At 40.6% G+C, this 19,660-nt stretch overlaps 2 protein-coding genes and 1 long non-coding RNA gene across 3 annotated transcripts; 2 read left to right on the forward strand and 1 right to left on the reverse strand.

Moving 5' to 3' along the window:
* The first annotated feature begins 174 nt into the window (after window positions 1–174).
* LOC121193305 lies at window positions 175–11,408 on the forward strand. The gene is made up of 4 exons (XR_005895271.1): window positions 175–295; window positions 7,435–7,495; window positions 9,772–9,834; window positions 10,092–11,408. It is a non-coding gene; the product is annotated as an uncharacterized LOC121193305 (long non-coding RNA).
* Window positions 11,409–13,897: 2,489 nt separating this feature from the next.
* Window positions 13,898–14,998, reverse strand: ccl20a.3 (chemokine (C-C motif) ligand 20a, duplicate 3). Its single transcript, XM_041055538.1, has 4 exons — window positions 14,854–14,998; window positions 14,565–14,673; window positions 14,368–14,442; window positions 13,898–14,257 (listed from the first exon to the last, which is right to left on the reverse strand). Exons 1-4 carry the CDS (start codon window positions 14,927–14,929, stop codon window positions 14,209–14,211), a joined length of 309 nt encoding a protein of 102 aa, XP_040911472.1. The 5' UTR covers window positions 14,930–14,998; the 3' UTR covers window positions 13,898–14,208.
* Window positions 14,999–18,624: 3,626 nt separating this feature from the next.
* On the forward strand, window positions 18,625–19,499 carry ccl20a.4 (chemokine (C-C motif) ligand 20a, duplicate 4). The gene is made up of 4 exons (XM_041055889.1): window positions 18,625–18,765; window positions 18,933–19,044; window positions 19,142–19,222; window positions 19,340–19,499. The coding sequence occupies exons 1-4, from the start codon at window positions 18,702–18,704 to the stop codon at window positions 19,347–19,349; spliced, it is 267 nt and encodes an 88-aa protein (XP_040911823.1). The 5' UTR covers window positions 18,625–18,701; the 3' UTR covers window positions 19,350–19,499.
* The last annotated feature ends 161 nt before the right edge of the window (window positions 19,500–19,660 follow it).

The following is a 19,660-nucleotide window of genomic DNA, read 5'->3' on the forward strand; positions in this document are numbered from 1 at the left end:
CCCCGCTGCCCGGCCGTCCAATGGCAGACACGCATTTTATCAAGCTATCTCCTCTGAGCCAATCCCGGTCCTCCCGGCGATCCCTGTAAACCGGATGCCCTCCCTTCTGCCTCTCAAACGGACGTAATCTGTGGATCAGAAGAGGCAGGCGCTCAGTCGCTGTGGAGTTGGTGTCGGATGGAGGTGATGGGAGTGAAAATAGCCGCTGTGGCAGACTTGAAGAAATCGCATCAGTCCATCTCGCCAGGACAGCGAATCCTGCAGTTTTGCAATCAAGAGGGCGAAGGAAAAAAATGTAAGTATGCCATCAAGTAAAATGCATAAACTATAACCTAAGAAAAGCATTCAGTATTAGTATTTTTTTGTTTGTTTAATCCAGTAGAATCGGTGCAAACTGACGCTTTAGTTAAAAGGAAATGATGCCTCTTTAATATATTCATTAATATGAAAAAAGCATGGATATTCTGTATGAATATGTACAAGGAATGAAGGTGAAACTCTGTGACAATATGTGATGGGGTCTGGGGTTGGCGCTCAGCACTAATCAGGCGGCTTCACGTTTTATAAATCAGCGCATGTGAATTTGTTCAACGTGCCAGCGGATGAAAAAGCTCGTCTTTCATCGGTCATTTCATAAGGAGCGTCCGACGGAGAAAAACAAAACGTGATTTCCGCTCGGTCTGTGCAAGATGAAGCCCTTTAACGCGCACTTCAACTTTTATACTGCTGGGCTAGACGCATCGATGGTACACAGGGAACAGAAAAGAAAATGCAGTTTCCGTTGTTTGGAAAGTTTTAACAATATGTTTAAACAGCCAGTGCAGCCCGATGGAATCCTTGTAGGAGCCTCCCAAACAATATAACTTTGATTCATTTCACTCATCAGACAGTCTCCTGTTCCTACAGGGCCTGAACACTGATAAATGGTGGCTATTATTTTTCAGCTGAACAATGCGCACCGGCTTTGTGTGGACCATCTGTCATTGTATCGACATTACAGCAGCCCTCCTGCCCCAAAAGAGTCCGAGCGAGACACCTGAAGAGCAGAAAACAGACAGCGATCATTCAGAGCCGCCACCCCGTCTCTCACCAAGCCGTGACTCACGATGAGATCCGTCAGTGTGGATGGGTGCGTAACGTAGCCAGAGAGAGAGCGCGAAAAAAAAAAATAGGCTAGGCACTGGTTCAGACTGGTGCAATTTAAATATTTTATGTTTCGTGCATAAGGTGCTGTGCAACATAATGTATGCATGGCTGTAATGTTCCCTTTCTTCCTTTTTTTTTTTTTTTTTAATGCAGACAGAAATTAGAATAGTGTAAGCAGCCTACAAACACAGCTTTGCGCATCCTGAATTCTCGGAAACAGCCTTTGCGCATCTGACTTCCTCCCGGAATTTGGGCCTCTAGCACATGGCAAAAACAGCCAGACTGCCATTTTCAGGGTGGGCACTCTGAGTGGATGCAGAAATGACCAAATAAACACACTTCATCATCAGCGTTACACATTCTTTTTTTTTTTTCGGGGGGGGGGGCATAGTGGCTTAAAGTGCCACTCAGTTCTGACCCTCCAGGTAGTTTAATGCAGCTGAGACAGGCTTTTTTTTTTTTTTCAAAGGAGACTCTAGAAACTGCGTGCTTAGTCTCTCAGCTTGCAGTGCCAAGCACTAATATGCCTTAAGGTTAATGAGGCAGTCTCCATAAATTCTTCTTCCATCTGGATATAGTAGGTCTAGACGCTTAGTGCAGCACTACATTTTACTGGCTATGGTTACACAGTGTGCTTTAATGGAAAAAAAGACATGCATAGATTTTTATAGAAAAAAAAACAAACATTTACCTAATGCTAACTGTCATATAACTGTTTTTTCCTTCCCTTTTTGTGTCTTTTAAATAATTTAGTGGGGAAAAATAAATCTGTGTTTTCTCAATATAGAGCTGTGTAGGGAATGAACAGTACTGATAGGTGCTGATGTGATCAGCTGTGATGGCCTCACTTCCGTCCCCTCCCAGGGCTGAGTTACATATAATTCACTTTGGCTTTGTCCCTCATGAAGAGAAAAAGCAGCAACCTCCTTCTCACAGCAAAGAGCAGCGAACATCCAAGCGTATATCGGGGTTTAATTCAGTTTCGAGTTGCTCTCAGGGAGTTATCAGGCCGGGATGAGTGAATGGAGCAAAGCCACTGTCTTCCTGCTAACTGTAATGCGGGCAGAGGGGTGGTTGGATGTTGGCTTATCTTATCTCCTGCTGAAGCTATGATCATCATTCTTTTGTAGCTCATTATCACATGTGATGAGTTTCATCAGCTGCACCCTGCAATTTTGTCGAGAAGCAACCTGCTATCACAGTAGAGAGGCTCTCAACCGCATGATCACAGTTGTTCCTCCATAGTTACACAGCATCCGTCAGTGAAAATGTAACGCTGTAAGCATCAGGGAGTCCCATCTCACTTCTCCCACCGTCACATGACACCCAGCAGTTCTTTCCCTGCTGCCATCCAACATTGAACACACACACAAATGAGGAGGAAGAAATGTGCCTCCACGCTCAACTTCTCCCCGATTCTTTTCAATCATTAAAATACAATATACAAACTTCTTCAATTCATTTCTGAGCCATCTGGAAAACATTGAAAGCGTAGATTCTTAGTGGATAACGAACTAAACTTACACAAGGAGCATTAGCTCTAATGCTTTTTTTTTCTTTTTCCAACTTTATTGTTCATCTGTGAAGCCAAAACAGCAAATCATATAGCAGCTGTTTAGCAGATACACTTGGTGTGTGTTCATGCATTACAGGTAAATGAAGCTGAGGGTTGAATGAGTTCATAGCAGCAGGAATCTGTGTCCATATGTGTGTGTGTTTGTGCTTCTCTGTGTGTGCGGTTGCGGTGTTGGGTTAAATGGAAAGGTTAGGTAATGGAGACCCCAGCTCCCTGCCTCAGGCATCGCAACATACTGCCTATCTAGATGAGTAGATGACCTCTGACCTTTCGTCTAGCCAAGGGCTCAGGTCTGCTTGGGTCAAGCCAGGTGGCTTTCAAGAGTCTAGCGGCCTGCTCGGGAGCACATGGCATTTGAACTCTCTCCACTTCAGGACCAAACGAGCTCTTTTGGCTAATTAAGAAACTTACAGCTTGTGTGTGGGACTGTGTGTGTCGTCTGCGTCACAGATAAAGTTATGGATTAGAAAACAGCAATTAAGAGGTTAGGGAAACTTGTTAAAACTTGTGAAATTCAGAACATCTGTTTTCTGAAATAATTTAATTTAGGCCGTTGTCTACGCTTAATAAAGTGAGACATTTTTCCGATGATTCAGCACCTTTTATCTAGGGGTTCACACTAAAATTGAGCAAACTCTGTGAATCTTTGAAATGAGAAATAACAGATATTCTGGTGACTTGTCAAAGCCAGATACGGGTCTGCCATTAGACTTCACTCTCAGCTCATTTACGAGATGGTACAGCTGTTGTGTGGCCGCTTTAATCGTGAAGTATGGTAGCTCTATAAGACAAAAAAGCAGTGCATTAGTCCCAATCTTGTCACAGCTGAGAGAGACAGCCTGTCTCAATTCTGTCACAACATGCTCGCTATTGTATCTCCGTGCAAGAAACTCCCCATGGAAATTTTGGAATCTTTCCCATTGTTCCTAAAGGAAAGGGGGCTTTCATATGGAAGTGGGGAACGCCAGGAAATGACAGGCATTCTTTGTGGACTATTTGAAAATAAACTTGTGGGTCCTCGCTTCCCTCTCGACAGCTAAGCAAAAACTAGAAATAAGAAGAGAGGATTATGGTCTTAACAATCCCTCAATGGCATTTTCACTTTCTTACGTTTCCTGCTGCAATTTGTCCCGAAAGTATATTTTCTTATTCAGCGTACTGGAGACATGCCATCGGAGTTTCAGCTAAAGAGCTTTTGTCGAGGGCTTTTCACTCTTTTCTCTACAGTTTCTTGAATGGGTGCATTCATATTTTCCTCCTTATTTGTCCTTATTTTGCCTTATCTTTTGCCCCTGGCTTTAAACACAACCCTGCTGCTTGAGCTCTGCTTTATGAGGTGTGACAGTGAGGTCTGGTTGCCGAGGCAGGCCGTGTGGACTGGAACATAAAGCTTTACATACAGCCGACTGCGGTCGGGCTTGGGGAGGACTTAAACTCACTTCACCCCTATATGGTATCCCATATACAGGAACTGCCTTCATTCTGCTGAGCTGGCACGAAAGTTCAGAATTGAAAGGAGGGAAAGAGCAAAAAAAAAAAAAAAAGGCCTGCCTTCCTTAGCCTCAGAGTTCTTAATTGCACACATACAGTCACTACCTTTAAGGAGGAAGAAAGAGGAGCACCGACTGAAAACTGAAAGAAAAGCAAAAAGCAGCTGGTCACGATTTAAGTTTGTAAAATCATATATAACATTTTTTTCTTCCATGTTCACAATTATAGCGTCTCTTTCAAGTGTAGTTTGGTACCAGGTGTTCAACTTCCTCCCCTTTTCTTTTGAGAATTAATAACAGGTTTTATTTAACAGCCTTCTCTCTCTGAGCTGGTCAGTCTCGCAGTATCTCAGATTAACACTCACACCTTACCCCCCCCCACCCACCCCTCTTTCTGTCTCTCTTCCTCCTCCTCCTCCTCTTGTTGTTTTTCCCACCAGGCCAGTGGTAGTTCCCAGGTATTTGACCAGTGTAGCGTAGCCGGGAGGCTGGTTGTTCTGTCCCCTGTGAGACAAAGGCAGCGCGCCTCAAGGAGAGGGATGAAAGGAAACGGGGCTGTGCAGCCACTCCTTTTTACAATGGGAAACCTCCTTAGTGAGGTTGTAGAGCAAATAACCACCTTCTCTCTTCCTTTTTTTTTTTTTAACAAGCACTGAGATTGTGAGAATGTGTCTCTTTTTGTAGTAGGAGCAGCAGTGCTGTGTGTATACATATAGATGTGAGTTTTGTGCGCATGCAAAGAGGACAGGGTGTCCTTTATGTTCACATAGAATGTTTTTAGGCTTCCTCTTCCTTACACCTGCTTAGCTTCAGCTGACAGATGGCGCCTCTTCTGCTAAAGATGTTTCCTGTATTAAGGTTTGTTTTTGTTGTGGTTTAAACTGTAAAGAGAGGGTTGAATTGAACTGAACAAAGAAAGCTTATAATGATGTAAATGATGCTGGAGCAGTCCAGTTTCATTAACAGGGCCTAAAGTCTGTTTTTTTTAGAAATTGCATTTCATTTTATTTCAGTATTGCAGATGAAATTCTTGATTACTATAATATTAAAATCCTACAATTACGTAATACCTGAGCATCGCATCTTATGTGAAATCGGATAAATATTAGTGTTAAATAAAAACTGATTCTAAAGAACGGTCCCTCGTAGTGTTAAAATTTTTGATGTGTTACATGTGATCACAGTTTAAATCCAATGCGTGAGTCAGTTGACTCTGTGTCTGACTACTTCTTAAAATATGGACCAGACTTTCCACCTCTAGTTTTATCAAGGATTTTTCATTTACAAAGTTATTAGTCAATGGCACATACATATATTCTAGTCATTACCAGTATTTGTACCTCATTATTACATGCTTACACTTGAGTTTAATTGCACACATGCACTGATGTTTTCTGTGCCTCTGCTGCATAACTGTCTGCTCTAACTCACTAGTGCTCAGTCTACAGTGTTATCATCTCGGGTGGTAGTCAGGGGGAGGGAGCGGAAGCCGCAGGAGTCTTTTATGGCTGCAGCTCCAGAGACAACCTGTTCTCAGGCACTTTTCTTCTGGCACTTTTTTATGACATCATAAATTCCTCCATTTCCTCTGACCAGCCCTAGGTGGGTATAAAGGACATACCTGGCCAGTAATTGTCTGTCTGGCCCTCTCATCTGTCAGTCTCCCTCTACTGCTGGTGACTTCCTCCAGACTCTCAGACTGCCTGAAGATACACAGATCTCTTAGATCTGGATGGTGGACCGATAAAAACAGTGGTTTATTTGATGAGTGATAGGTTAAAGAAGGTTCTGGAGTGTGGTTTTTCTTAGATGCGTTTTACTGCATCTTTGTTGGTCATTTAGGTCAGCGAGGAGAGCCAACCTGGCATCCACGTTAGAGGCCCTTTCTGCGTGCATGTGCACTTCAGGCCAACAACAACAGGCCACTCTCAGACCTGTTGATACCTTTTGTTTGTTGAAGTCTGAGGATGAAGAGCAGAAAAGAAAGGATTAGGGGCAAGAAAGAGGAGGTTTTTTTGGGGGGAAAGGGGAAGCCCTCAGGAACATTCAGTGTTCACATTCATCTGACGCTGGGCTGGGGCTCCTCAGGGAGGCTGGAACAATACACGCACCAGCACGATAACATTCCTTGGGGTTAAAAAGGTCAGGGGTCACTCAACAACCCCACCCAGCCAATCAGTCCCAAGGCACTAACTTGGTGCCTTTGTTTTTGGTTTATGTCTTCGCACTTGTTGAACAGACTCTGCACCTTGTGTTACAATGTGCCCTTTGCTCTCTAATAGAGTGGACTGGCACAGAGCACTTTTACTCTTTTATAATGTTCGTTACGTCAGTTTTTGGCGCAGGTATAGATAGTTACAATGTACATTGAGGTTGTCTGTGTGAGGGAGATCATATATCTGTGTCATTGTTGAAGCTTGTGGGTCCAGAGAGAGAAATGCTACATAAAATGAGGGAAGGAAACACAATAAATTAGCTAAAAGCTACAAAAAAAAATACAAATTGAGTTAGGCTCTATTTTAATGTTTGTAGCCTATGGCTAATATAGTATCACAGCCAGATGTTTGGCAAACTTACAGCTATGTATGCTAGAAAAAGAACCACCACAAAGCAGCCAAACTGTAATTATTGTTCATATTTTAAATTGATTTAAATGCCCACTTTATATAATTGACCCACAAGGGTCAAATATTAAACCAATCAGGGCACTGTGGGTCCTCAAAGTTCTATTTTTCCTCCCTTATGATTTTTTTTCTTGTGTGCACCACAGCGCACTTCAAATAAGGACTGAAGGCTGCCATTAAAGTGGAGCATATGCATGTGTAGACATGGGGTGGCGTGTGGGGCCCCTACAGGCAGACTGCAGGTCTGTTAGTCATTACGAGTGAATGTACAGTATACACTGGAGTGGACATGCAGCTACATTAAAGCCTCGCCCACGGCCACATCAGACCACCCCAGAGACACACCACTGGCACTTCCTCCACCCGCTCCCACCACTCAGCCTCAGGGGAAACGCATTTTGGGATTTCCGGAGGATGCACTGGACATTAATCGTCTGATGAATAGGAAACTTTCTAGTGAAAATCAGATTAATTGTGATGTCCGATTCCCGGAATAGGTGGTGCTTTTTCTATTGTTTCTGTAAAAATTGATCTCCAGTTTGTGTCTTTTGCCTCTAACTGTTTTGTGTTTCCATCTGCTTTTGTCTTCTATCTATAGGTGGTCATATTGTCCCTCCTGAAGCTGACCTTTGTGACTCCATGAAGATCATTTCCATCAGGTACACTGCTCACCATCTTTAAAACAGGTTTTCATAAAAGCCTTAGTTTCTCTGTTGCAGAATATTCACCATGTGTCACATTCTTTTGTCCTCTTTCATGGCGGAGTAGTATCACAGAAAGATGACTATAAACCTCCTCAATTTTATGCTGCACACTAAATCGGCTTACAGTAGAGGAAGGAGACATCGCTCTCTATTAGTCTGCAGTTAGAAATGAAAGCCTATCTGGCTGCAGCTGTGGAGGAGCTCCAAAGATTGGGACGTTTATTGTCAGGAACAAATAGAGGCCTTTTTATTTTGTCTAGCAGCTGACGCCTCTCCCCACCCACTCCTCCAAAACCGCTTTTGTCAGTAATGTAGAGTGGCCTGCTCAGGCAAGAGCGAGAGACCATGAGAGTTTCACAGCAGAAAAAAAAAAAATGAATAAATAAAGTGCAGGGTTTGTTAGTGATAGGCGCGGGGAGGGAAGGCCCGGCTGTTTGCCATATGGTGTAATTATCTGCTATTTCAAAAGATTATCTCCCTCCATCAATATACTGTTTAAATGTGTATATGTGTGTGTGTGTGTGTGTGTGTGTGTGTGTGTGTGTGTGTGTGTGTGTCTGTGTGTCTGTGTGTCTGTGTGTGTGTGTGAGTGTGAGTGTCTGTGTGTGATTTGATCTCTGGTTTGTACCCCTGGTGTAATGTTGAGACTCTGTGGCCTGCAGCTTGGCCCCCCATTTAAACTGGGTTAGCTATGATCCCCCCCCTCACCCCCAAACACCAGTCCCTCCCCCTCCGTGATCCCCCCTCCCTCTCACACACACACAGTCTCTCTCAACACAAAAGAAATATTCAGCTGTAGAGAGGGGGTCCCTCAGAGGGCGCGACATTGAACTGGGGGGGATTAAGAAGAAATGGCTGGCTGACACTGGGGTTGCCATGGCAAAGCCCCCTTTTCTCTTCTCCCTCGACCCTCCGCCTATTTTTCATTTTAGGTCTCATTGTGGGGTGAGGTGTAAGTGTGTGTGTGTGTGTGTGTGTGACTGCGGAGTAGGGAAGATGTAATATGGCTTATGAATTTAGCCTCTTATCTGAAGCTGCTCTGCTTCACCCTGAGAGAAAAGAGACTTCTAGTTCACATGCAGTTCAAACAGCAGAAAAAGAAAAGCAAGCATAACGTAAAGCTAAAAAAAACACTTTATAGTGTTTTACGTTATTTACTAAGTGACTATAAATAATATACTGCAATATTAGACAATTATTTTTGTACCTACTGGCTGACAGTTTTTTCTCTATGATCATACAAATTCATTTGAATATCCATAGAGAAAAGTCTGCCGTGAGAGAATACAGGGGAAATAATTCAAGGACCAACCTACTCACGAGACAAAAACCAAATTGTCTATTTTATGACTTTCTGAATTATAGCTGCAATAACGTAATGCATTACTCATCTATTGTAGCCAGTGTGTTATCATGCTAGGCTGACGTTGGCCTGCCAGACCCAGCAGAGTAATGGATGCAGGTCTAGCTCGCTCAATGACATCAGCACCCTAAACCGATGAATGACCATAGATCAGCGTTTACCATCCTGACGTCAACTCCCGGGTCTGTGCGGCAGTGCAGTGACACTGTCGGCAGTTGTTCCCCAGCAATGGCCTGCTTCTGACAATGGGAGCTCTCAGCCTGTGGCCGGGCCATGGCTGGGGTTTAAAAAGCTTGGCTGCACAGTAGGACATCATAGCATTGTTCTCTGGGCTGCATATCCATAAGAGCCGTGGCAGCCTCGAAAATGGTTCTATAATATTGTTCTGAGCCATGTCAAAGCACAGAGAGCAAATCAGAAAAATGCACGCTCTCATTTACTATTTGCCAATAGCTTTGGTTTTATTTGTTCAGGATTTGAGATATCTGTCTGAGATTTTCGCCACCAGAACAACTTAGATCCTCAGTTAAGAATAAGAATAAGAATAAGAATAAGAATAATGTGGATTATTTAGAGTAGCTGGGACTTTGTTTCTGTAATGGAAAATTACATGTTGAATGTTTTAAATTTTATTTCTCAATGCTGTGACCGCAACAAGTTCCATATACCCCCATCATAATGGGGTATCAACAGAAATCATAGAGAAAGATATCTCTGAAACCTGCACAAAGGAAACCAAAATTAGCTGCATGACCAGATGCTACAAAAGGAAATGGAGAAAATGTGTTCTTTAGGTGGACTGACCCTTTAAAGATGAAAATAAAATGCAACATCAGTGCTAACAGTTTCCTCTTCATCTGTGTTTCAGATGCTGTCGCGGCTAGTTTTGAACTGAAGATAGAAGACTTCAAGTTCCACTGATTAATGACCGGTAAGGCAATAAATCAGGTCCCCTCAGCTAATGTTGCAGCTTAAATACACTTCATGATCTCTTCTGTGTATAACATAAACAGAACTGTCTCTTGCCCTGTGGACAGTGGACTCATTCTGCCACTGTCCAGTGTGATTATGTCCCTGTGCTGTGTGCCCTGACCTCTGTGGTTTGAGTGACGTCCCTGGTTCTGTCCCTGTCCTCTGTATGTCTGAATGTCTGCGCCCCCCCCCACCATGCCCTGCCTTGTCTGTCAGCTCAGCTCACGGTCACGGCCGCGCTGTCCTGCCTGCCTCGGTGAACATTCAACGCTGTCGGTGAGTTTGGTATGGATCACATAAAAACCATCGACCGTTGACTGTGCCCCGCGGCTCGCTCCAACAACGTCTGGAATGAGGCAAAAATGAACAAAAGGCCAAGTGGATGCATGCAAATCCAAAGACGAAGACACGCACACATGCACAGAAATGACACTCTGTTTCCACTGTACCCAAAGACCAAAGGTCACAATCAACATTCATTGCTGTCGCTGGGTTGGACTGTGTAGAAAAGCTCACTGAACAATGAGTGCAACTGTGGCCCAGATCTGCCTGACTCGCGTCTCAGCCAATCAGCCGACCGGATGTGAAACACTCTGATTTCTTTATTTATATACTTCTTGTTTTTCACTTCTATTTTCTCCTCTCTTCCTCCCTCCCCGGCGCTGGGAGTCTTCAGGGGAAGAGAGAAAAAGAGAGGGAGAGGGAGATAGAGACACAAATAGACTTCTGGCTGCTTGCTTGTCCTCATCCTCCTCTCCTCTCCTCTAATTGGTGGTTATGTGTGCAGCAAGGGGGAAGGAAGCGGAGTGAATGTGTAATCATTTGGAGTCTCTTCTCCTTTAGATGTTTCATCCCTCTCTTTTTTGTTTGTCTAATTATATACTGAGCTCAGTTAACTCTGTGTTAACTGTGCTTTGGTGCTGGCAAGAATCAGCTCCTAACAAAGAGAAGCAGGACAAGGGAAGTTTAAAAAAAAAAGGTTAGAAAGATTTTTCCACCAGAAAAATTGTTATCTGGTTTTTAGTGTATTTTGTATAATCTTATTGCTGGTACTGCTGCAAATGTGCCAGGATATAAGCAATTTGCAAATGCAGAAGAAAGATTGTTTTCACCTTTCTGACTGAGGATGTCTCATTATCTGTGTTTGAGTTTCATGAGAGACTGTCTGGTTTCCTGCATGCCTCTGTGTGTGTGTGCGCACGTATGCTATGATCGAGGGCCTGTCTGCTGAGCTCAGAGTGCAATATGTTATTTTGGTTCTATACTAAAGTCTGCTTCCTCATGGGAAAACGCAGTCTATAACCTTGTCTTCCTTCAGACAGTCTGGGACTGGCCACGCTACTGCCATTGTACTCTCCTGTAACAACTCTCCGACGCTGTATCAGTAATTCATGTATTTTAAACACACAGCTCACACACTTGTTATATATTTAGGGATGTCTTGTACGTTCTCATGAAGTGCCGACGTTTTGCTGTAAGTTTTTATGATTGATTCATTCATTAATTCAATAAAGTTAAATCACAGCTCCTGCATTAGTGTCTGATGTGATTATTTACTGGGTGAATTACACATATAACTCATTTTTAGTGGTGCTTTACTCTAGAATATCTTTCCAACTCTGTTTTTCCGTAGTCTCTATCACTCTTTATCTAACAGTATGTACTCCCTCTGTCATTTAGTAACCATGCCCCATGTCCATGTCCCTCTCTCCCCAGTCTTTCTGTATTATTCATAGAAAAGCACTCTGTGCAGTGGTGCAGAACAGTGGAGGTGATGTAATAGTGGCTGCAAGCGTGGCTCCGGACTGTCATTTGGGATGGACTCATGCGACGGGAGAAAACACTCAGTTTGTTCAGCTTTGTTGGCGACAGCTACAGCTGATGGCCAGGGATTGGACGTGATTCAGATCTATGATAAAAGCATAATTTACAGGAGTTTAAAATCCTAAAATTATATTTAAGAGACCTGAAATAAAAAAGCACTCATTAGCTCTGCTGTGCAAACTGTAACGTGGTAAAAGTGAAAGAAATGGTAGTTTAAAGTTTAAAGTCCGCATCATTGTGTGGTTCAGCACTGAACATAAGCACGCTGCGTGAGAAAACATTTTCACTTACAAATATTACTAATATAAAATAGTGTTGCCAAAATGTCCTTTGTCACTGTTTCATCTTTGGAGTGATACTACCTCCATCTAGTGTTCAAAGAGTTTTTTACATCATGTATAATCAGATCATGGTAATCACAGTATAAACTGTGATTACTGTGGACATGACACAGTGAGAACAAATAATGCACCACAGAGGACCTTATTTATTTTCACAGTATGGCCTGTTTTATTTTATTTTATGTATTTACTAATCTACATAAAATAAAGTAGTACTCAATTTTACTTGTTTACACTTACCTATTTGCCACGTTATCAATGATAAATATGAATATGTTTGAAAGACAGAAATTGAATGAGTAAGAGGTAATGCCTAAATGTCCTGCCACTGTATTATTATTTAAATTAATTATTTATATCATTTCCATTGCTTATCAGTCCTCAATTTAACCTTACAGTGTTAGTTAAAGCAGGGTTCTCAAATCACCTGCTCAGGGGCCAAATAGGAACCTCAAGATAATTCCAAATTAAGGCGATTCTACATTCCAATAATAATAATAATTAATAAAAATATATAATATACATATTGGTTTTTTTTTTTCATTTCACAATTTACATTGAACAAGTTGCACTGACTGCACAACTTGTCAATACAAACACTTTAGCTATAATCAACAGCACCCTGACAGTTTCAGGCTGAAAGAATGGCAGTTGATTGTTCTTTGGTGGAGAATAATGTGGCTGCTTCCTGCCTCATCTGCAAGCAGAAAGCTGCAGTTTCCATGCAGCCTCAAGCTGCACTGCTCTCTGCCACACAGAGGGAGAGGAGAGGGCAGGAACCTTTAACTTTTCAGAAGAAGAGAATACATTATACATTCTTATAAATTAAAAATTCATAAAACAGCAGAAGCAGCATTTTAATATACACACAAACTGTAACTGAAGATGGAGTTAGTTTGCTTAATCTAATGACTCTTCTCTGGTTGTGCTCCTGTATTATGGTTTACCTTTCTTTTATAATCGTCACATGTGGCTACGATGATTGTTGCTGAGTCTTGCTAAACTACCTGAGTAAGTGAACACTGAACTTTTTCATTGACGGAGATGCCCATGAGTACGTGTGTTTATTGTATATTCCAGAAAAAATTCCAGGGTTTTCCATTGTCAAATGTTTCGTGCTGGAATATAAGAAAACAAGACATTTGAACTTTTTCCATTTGATGTAATGGTGCAACCAAAAAAAAAGGGGAACCTTGGCTTTGAATATTTAAATCATTGTGAGTATCATATACAGTAGCTTCAGTGATGTGTTCTAACGTGTACATGTAGAATAGATTTAGTGTGTGACGTTGCAATAGGGGTAAAATGAAAATTTCACCCTAAATTTCAAACTGAAATTTAGGGTGAAATCGTGGTTCAAAAGGTCTAAGGTGTTTGGCCTTTTAAGGATTTATTTATTTAACATTTTGAATTCTTCTTCCAGAGTTGATAGCTCCTTAATTACAAGCCTCAGTTCTAATCAAAACAGTGGTAGTCTCAACAAAATATCATTACACTATTACCGAAAAATTAAACTCAGCCTTACACTTTGTCACGGCTGATGTCAGCATTTCTAGTAGCATGTGTGTCAACGTGGAAATACCTGTTCCACTGCATGCTTTAAATAAACAGCTCCCGTAACTTCCTCCTGCTGATGTCAAAAGGACTTTCATCACCTTTTGTTAACTATTTGCCCGATTATGATCACGGGACACAAAACTTCCAGGACTGGAATTTCTCACATTGAGAAAAATAAACAAGGCAGGGAAGATAACAGGTGTTGTGCACTCTGGGAACTGTACTCTAGTAGCCATTACTGTTGTGTGTATAGTTAACAATAAACACAGAGGAGTGTTTTCATTAAGAGACCCTGGGCAATTTTTTTTTTAAACAAAACTTTAATGTTTTTATGTTACAAAATGTACAAGCACAAAATCATACAAACACCAATATAAAAATAATACAGTACAGTGCTCTTATAATTGAGCTGATACCATGCTTAACAGCATTTACAAAAACAAACATTTTATCAGCAGTTTTGTTGAACAGGAGTTCACTGATTTACAAAGTTGTGAAACATCATTGCTTACTAGATAACAGGCAAAGCTGAGATAGAAAACAGTTTGTTAGCTGTAGCTTGGATCTGCCGTCTCTCTTTCAGATGCAGAAGAATTTCTGCATCTCTTCGTCTATTTCTGCTCTTTTGAAGTCTTGATGTGAACTATTTGCGCTTTATTCCTGCAATGATGATTAAAGCAGTTATTGTTATTTGTCTTGTTGTGGAAAAAAGACCCGCAGACTGTAGAATTACAATATTTCTCATTTCTTATGTTGAAACAGTTTCTTACCTTAGACGGTTGACATAGTCCATCACCCAGTTCAAAGCAGGATTGGTGCATGCTTTACCCTTCTTTGTGTGGAAACTATAGAATTAAAAAGGAAATAAAATTAATATTTATAGGTTCATGATAAACTCTAATGTTAAGTCTGTTGTTCAGCAGCAGGTGATGAATGTCATTATATTAATACATATATAAATACTTACATGATGGCATTGATGGGGCACAGTTCTCTGTCAGTTTGAACTGAGTACCCCCTGATTGCAGGAAATGGTATTTTGACTGTCATGTATCTTCGACAGCATTCGTGATAAACTGTGAAGTGAGAGAAAAGATACTGGTTAGATACTGGAAAAGAAAAAGTAAAATGTAAAAAAAATACATCTGCCACACTGTTTGTACAATAATCAGGAAACTAAAAAAAATAAGCCAACTAAAAAACAATAAAAAAGAAAGAGATGGAGACAGATACAGGAGAGAAAACCAGAAGCTCACCTGCAGATGTTTCTCTTGCCAGCAGACATATAGAAAGGAATGTGATCACTATCGCCGTAGCTTTGATTGACACCATGTCTTCTCTTGTTTTGCGCAGCAGTGAGTCTGAACTGAGCTGTTGTCTTGCCTGTCCACAGGTGGAGTCAGAGAGGTTGTGGTGACAGTGTCGATCAAAGCAGCCTTATATATATTCCTCAGAGAAAGAGGAAATTTCCAGAGGGCAAAAAAGCTTAGACCTGCCTAGTATTACGCCACCACAGAAAACCCCCTCATTTTCCCCAGTGAAAGAAAAGGGGAAAGATTTTTGGGGGGGGGGGGGCAGAAATACCACATGCTCAGTATCATTGTTACCATTTGTAAAAGATGAAGTGCCCATCATCTGTGTGTATGATCTATGCATCATCTGTGCTTTGTTTTTGAAAAACTCAAAGTCCAAATGTTGTCACGCAAAGCTTTAAAGATCAAGGGCAGAGGAAGGACTAAAAATAGCCAGCAAGACCATTCAGCTCTGTCATATCAGGGAATTCACTGTTGGCATCAATGAAATTATGTTACTGAATCGTTTTTTTTTTTTTAGCACAGTAACAAAATAACACAAGGGACATGCACAGAAAATATATAGAATAGAGAAGACCAGAACATGAACATGATCAGAGCATACCACGTGGCATGTTGATCAAATATAAGAATCTCATTACCACACCTTAAATATTACAAAAGCTGTAGAACCAGTGCAACATAGGAGGTTGAAAAGGTGCTTCAGTGATTCTCACAATAATACTGTTAAAGTCAGAACACATTTCATCAAACTAAACCATTTGACATTTTGAAGCAAAAGAATTCAGAGAGGATGAAGGTTTCACTGAAGACCTAATCGTGCACTGGTTTGATGTGGGCCGCAACAAGTGGGTTGTTCCAAGGATGTACAAAGGTTTTTTTCTAGGTCAGAGGAACTCTTAGTATATACTCTAGACCCATGCATCTCTGGGGAAAAGAGTGCACTATGACCACTGAAATAGGTCACGATACGGTTAATTGCTCATCATAAAGTTTCCACCAAAACCACACCAAGACTGCATTACACAACACTTATTTCCTGCAACATGCATTTTTATATTAAGTCAGAACATTGTAACTCAACTTGATCCTTGTCTGTGAGACAAGATGTTCTCCTGAGTTCATGACATTAACTTTTCTGTAATCACCAATTGGGTCTAAAGTCAAGGTCAGATTTGATCATGGGAATGCAAATTTCTTACCCTCTCACAAATTTTATTTCTAACTCATCCTACGAACACTGATGCCTTTGTAGCGTCTAGTTCTTGACTTAGAACAGACTTTAGTTTCTGATGACACATTCTGATACAGTAGTGCTAAATTTTCCCATTGTGATTAAAAGAATGGATCAGTTTTGTTTTTTTTTAAATATATCTTAATATAATGTTCACATGCCCACGCAGGTACACAAAATGTGAACCTATACTTGAGGTTGAAAGGGATATTTTAAGAAACCAGATGTGGCTCATAACCAGAGAAAAGATAGTGGAACTGAGGTGCACTATTCACCTACAAACAAATATTTCAGAAGACTTTTTTTCACAGTCCACAACTAGTAAGAGACACTGAACTTGGTAGGTCTACCATGTGGAATGACCAAAACTTCAAAATTTGGTAGAAAATAATGACAATTCAGAAACACTTTACTCATAATAAGGAGTTCGAGAAAATAGGTTTTCTCGAACTCCTGTGAGCCAACACGCACAGTGCCAGACCCTGAAACTGAAGCAGGAGTTCGAGAAAACAGGTTTTCTCGAACTCCTTACGGCTAACGGTATCACTTTCCCTGACTGATATAGAAGAGTCAGACCTGGTATAGATCGTTTTCACGGCAGACATTTTGACTGGTCATAGTGGGAGAAGCACAGGTCTTTCTAATAACAATGATTCTGTTCACTTCAAGTGGTAAGTCATGACAGTGAGCCAACATGCACAGTGCCAGACCCTGAAACTGAAGCAGCTAAATGGAATTCAGCCATTAATACCAGAATTTCCAGAAGTTCCTACTTAAGCAATTTAAGTAAATATTACTTAAAAACACTGAACTTGATTGAATCACTTAACCAGGCTTAGTATATTGAACTTTTATAAAGTGATCATTATTTTCACTTGCATCTTTTAGTTGAACTGACTTAGGCCCTGTACACACCTGGCATTAACATGTTTATCTGGTGATCTGATCACAAGTGGACAACCAAAAGCAACGTGCCTCATGTCTCAATATCTGAACTGCACTTGAAGGGCCCAAAGTGCAGCGCAGAAATTTTAACTCTATTCAAAAAGTCATGCTGAGCCTGGGTAGAGGTAAGCTCATACCCACAATTCAAAATCAGCAAAGTCAGCTTCCCAGTCCTGAACCAGCTGGCTCTAGTATAAAGTATAACAGTATTTTTTTGGGAAGGAAATGTTTCATCAAATGTTTTGCATATATATGTCAATACCAGTGTGGGTTTTTTTTCCTTTTTCCTTGATGTTATGTAATTTTCAACAACATGTGCTGCATTGTTGCTTCAAATATTTTGACTTAAAGGACTAATAAAGAACACTAAATAAAACTGGACAATCTGGTCATTCTAACTTGAAATACTGAGTTGAGCAGTTGGGGAAAACATTTACTGCAGACTTTAAGTACAAATAATTTGGCTTTTAATGTACTGAACTCCAAAAAAAAAAAAAAAAAAAAAAAAGCCACCTCCAGTCTGTTGGCACTGATGTCAGGTTTTCCCAAACAAATTAGTCTCTCCATTACCGCTTACCTTGCCTTTTTTAAGGAAAATTGTGCAGATTAACAGAGTCATTTTATTAGTCTTTCACACACGCTTTGTAAACTGAATGAAACAAGGACTTTCCACAGACAGTAATGTTCTTAATAAAGTTAAATTGAAAAATGTACCCTTTTTATGAAAAAGATTAATTATTTTCTATGTTTAAATAGTTTGTTATAAAAAAAAAACTTACTTCAGCCAACTTGAACTTTCTTTTTACTTGTTTTACTTTGTGGTCAAATCTGTGTCACCCTAGCTGAATATTTGGATTTCACTCCTGTGTATACAAACTTTTACGGGCACTGGTGATGTGTTATAGTAATCGTAAGAGTGTAGACTGACAAATTATATAATCAGTATGAATGATAACTGGCTGCAGAGATGAGAAAAAACAGTTTGTGGTCATGCTTAGAGATAAAATGTCTTTTCTTCATTGCCTCATAATGTTGTCTGTACGCAGCAATAAGGTCAGCAGGATGTTATGCTGTGAGGTTTTGGGTTGCTGTCAAACTATTGTTGTAGACTTTATGTGTCTTGTTCTCAAGTCTCTCTTGAAAAACAGATGTTGATGTCAATGAGACTAACATTACTACCAGTGAAAGCAGCGTGAAATAGCGTGGCACAGAAATAATCAAGTAATTGTGTTTATATTAAAGGAATGAACAGCATTTACTCTCATGTACAACATTTTCATAGTATTTATTGTGCAGATAACAGCATACTATTTTGGCACATTTTTAAAAATAATTTTTATATAATTTGTATAATGCATCTGACAACATAGGAGGGGGGTTTTGTGCCACCAGTGTGGTTTGAAGCACGCCATGTCTCATATTTCCCGCTTGACCCAAATTACACTAAAGTACATTAGAGTAGTGGTGTTTCCACGGTAATTTGTTTGTGGTGGGACCTTCCCATTTCACACAGTATTTAAATTTCATTGCCAGAGGCAAACTTTATCATTTCATCCCATTTGAAAATCCAGATCAGAAAAGTCAGTCACTGCTGAAGAGAAGCTGAGTGATAATGGACAAGCAGGCTGTGTGCGTCTCTCTACTGCTGGTGCTGCTGGTTGCGCTGAGTGAAAGCAGTAAGTATGACTTCAACAGTGATTAACAATATGTCATAATTCATTTCACTAATATTCTTTTAGATTTTGAAGAACGCAGGAGCTGGTTTTGTCTAGATTCTGTGCTTGTGAAACATGTTATGTGGCCACTTTCTTTACTTACATGTTTGTGATTTTCTTCTTCAAAGGTCCCACGAAGGTTTGCTGCACGCAGTACCATGAACCTCGAGTCCCAGTCAGATTGCTGAGATACTACACAGTCCAGGAGATCACAGATTTCTGCAACATCAGGGCGATAGTGTAAGAAAATAAATCAAGGCTTTTAGGCAACAACACACATTGCTATAACGTACATATTAACTGTCAGCTCTGAACTTCTTCCCTCTTCTTTATACAGTTTCAGGACAATGAAAAACAAACTTCTGTGTGCAAACCCTCAGTCGGAGTGGGTGCAATATGCCATGGGATTTGTGCCAGAGTAAGTTCATTTCTCTACCTGTAATGTCTAAAACCTGTGCTAAAGTACCCCAGCGTCATGCCAGGATTCAACAATGGAATGTGAATCTAATGTTTTCCTTTCTGGCTTTCTTCACAGAAAACGTTGAACAGCATCTACACTCACAGAGGGCACCTGAAGAAATCGACTTAAAGACACAAAAACACACATTATGAATTTAATTTATTACTTTAAAGTCAAGAAATTGAATATTTTTGTATTTCTTTAAGGGTAACATTTAAAAGCCAATAAACAGAATATTTTTTTAGCACTTTGCTGACTCTGTGGTAATCTGTTTTACTGCCTGGGTTTGATGTTTTGTAGATGTTTATGGCATCACAATCTCTGTACATTCAAAATAATCTTTTTTTGCACAAACATTAGTCAAAGTAATAACACAGTAAGGAAGAAAAGAAATCT

This window comes from Toxotes jaculatrix, chromosome 14 (genome assembly GCF_017976425.1).
Source record: "Toxotes jaculatrix isolate fToxJac2 chromosome 14, fToxJac2.pri, whole genome shotgun sequence".
NCBI classification, from domain to species: Eukaryota; Metazoa; Chordata; class Actinopteri; family Toxotidae; genus Toxotes; species Toxotes jaculatrix.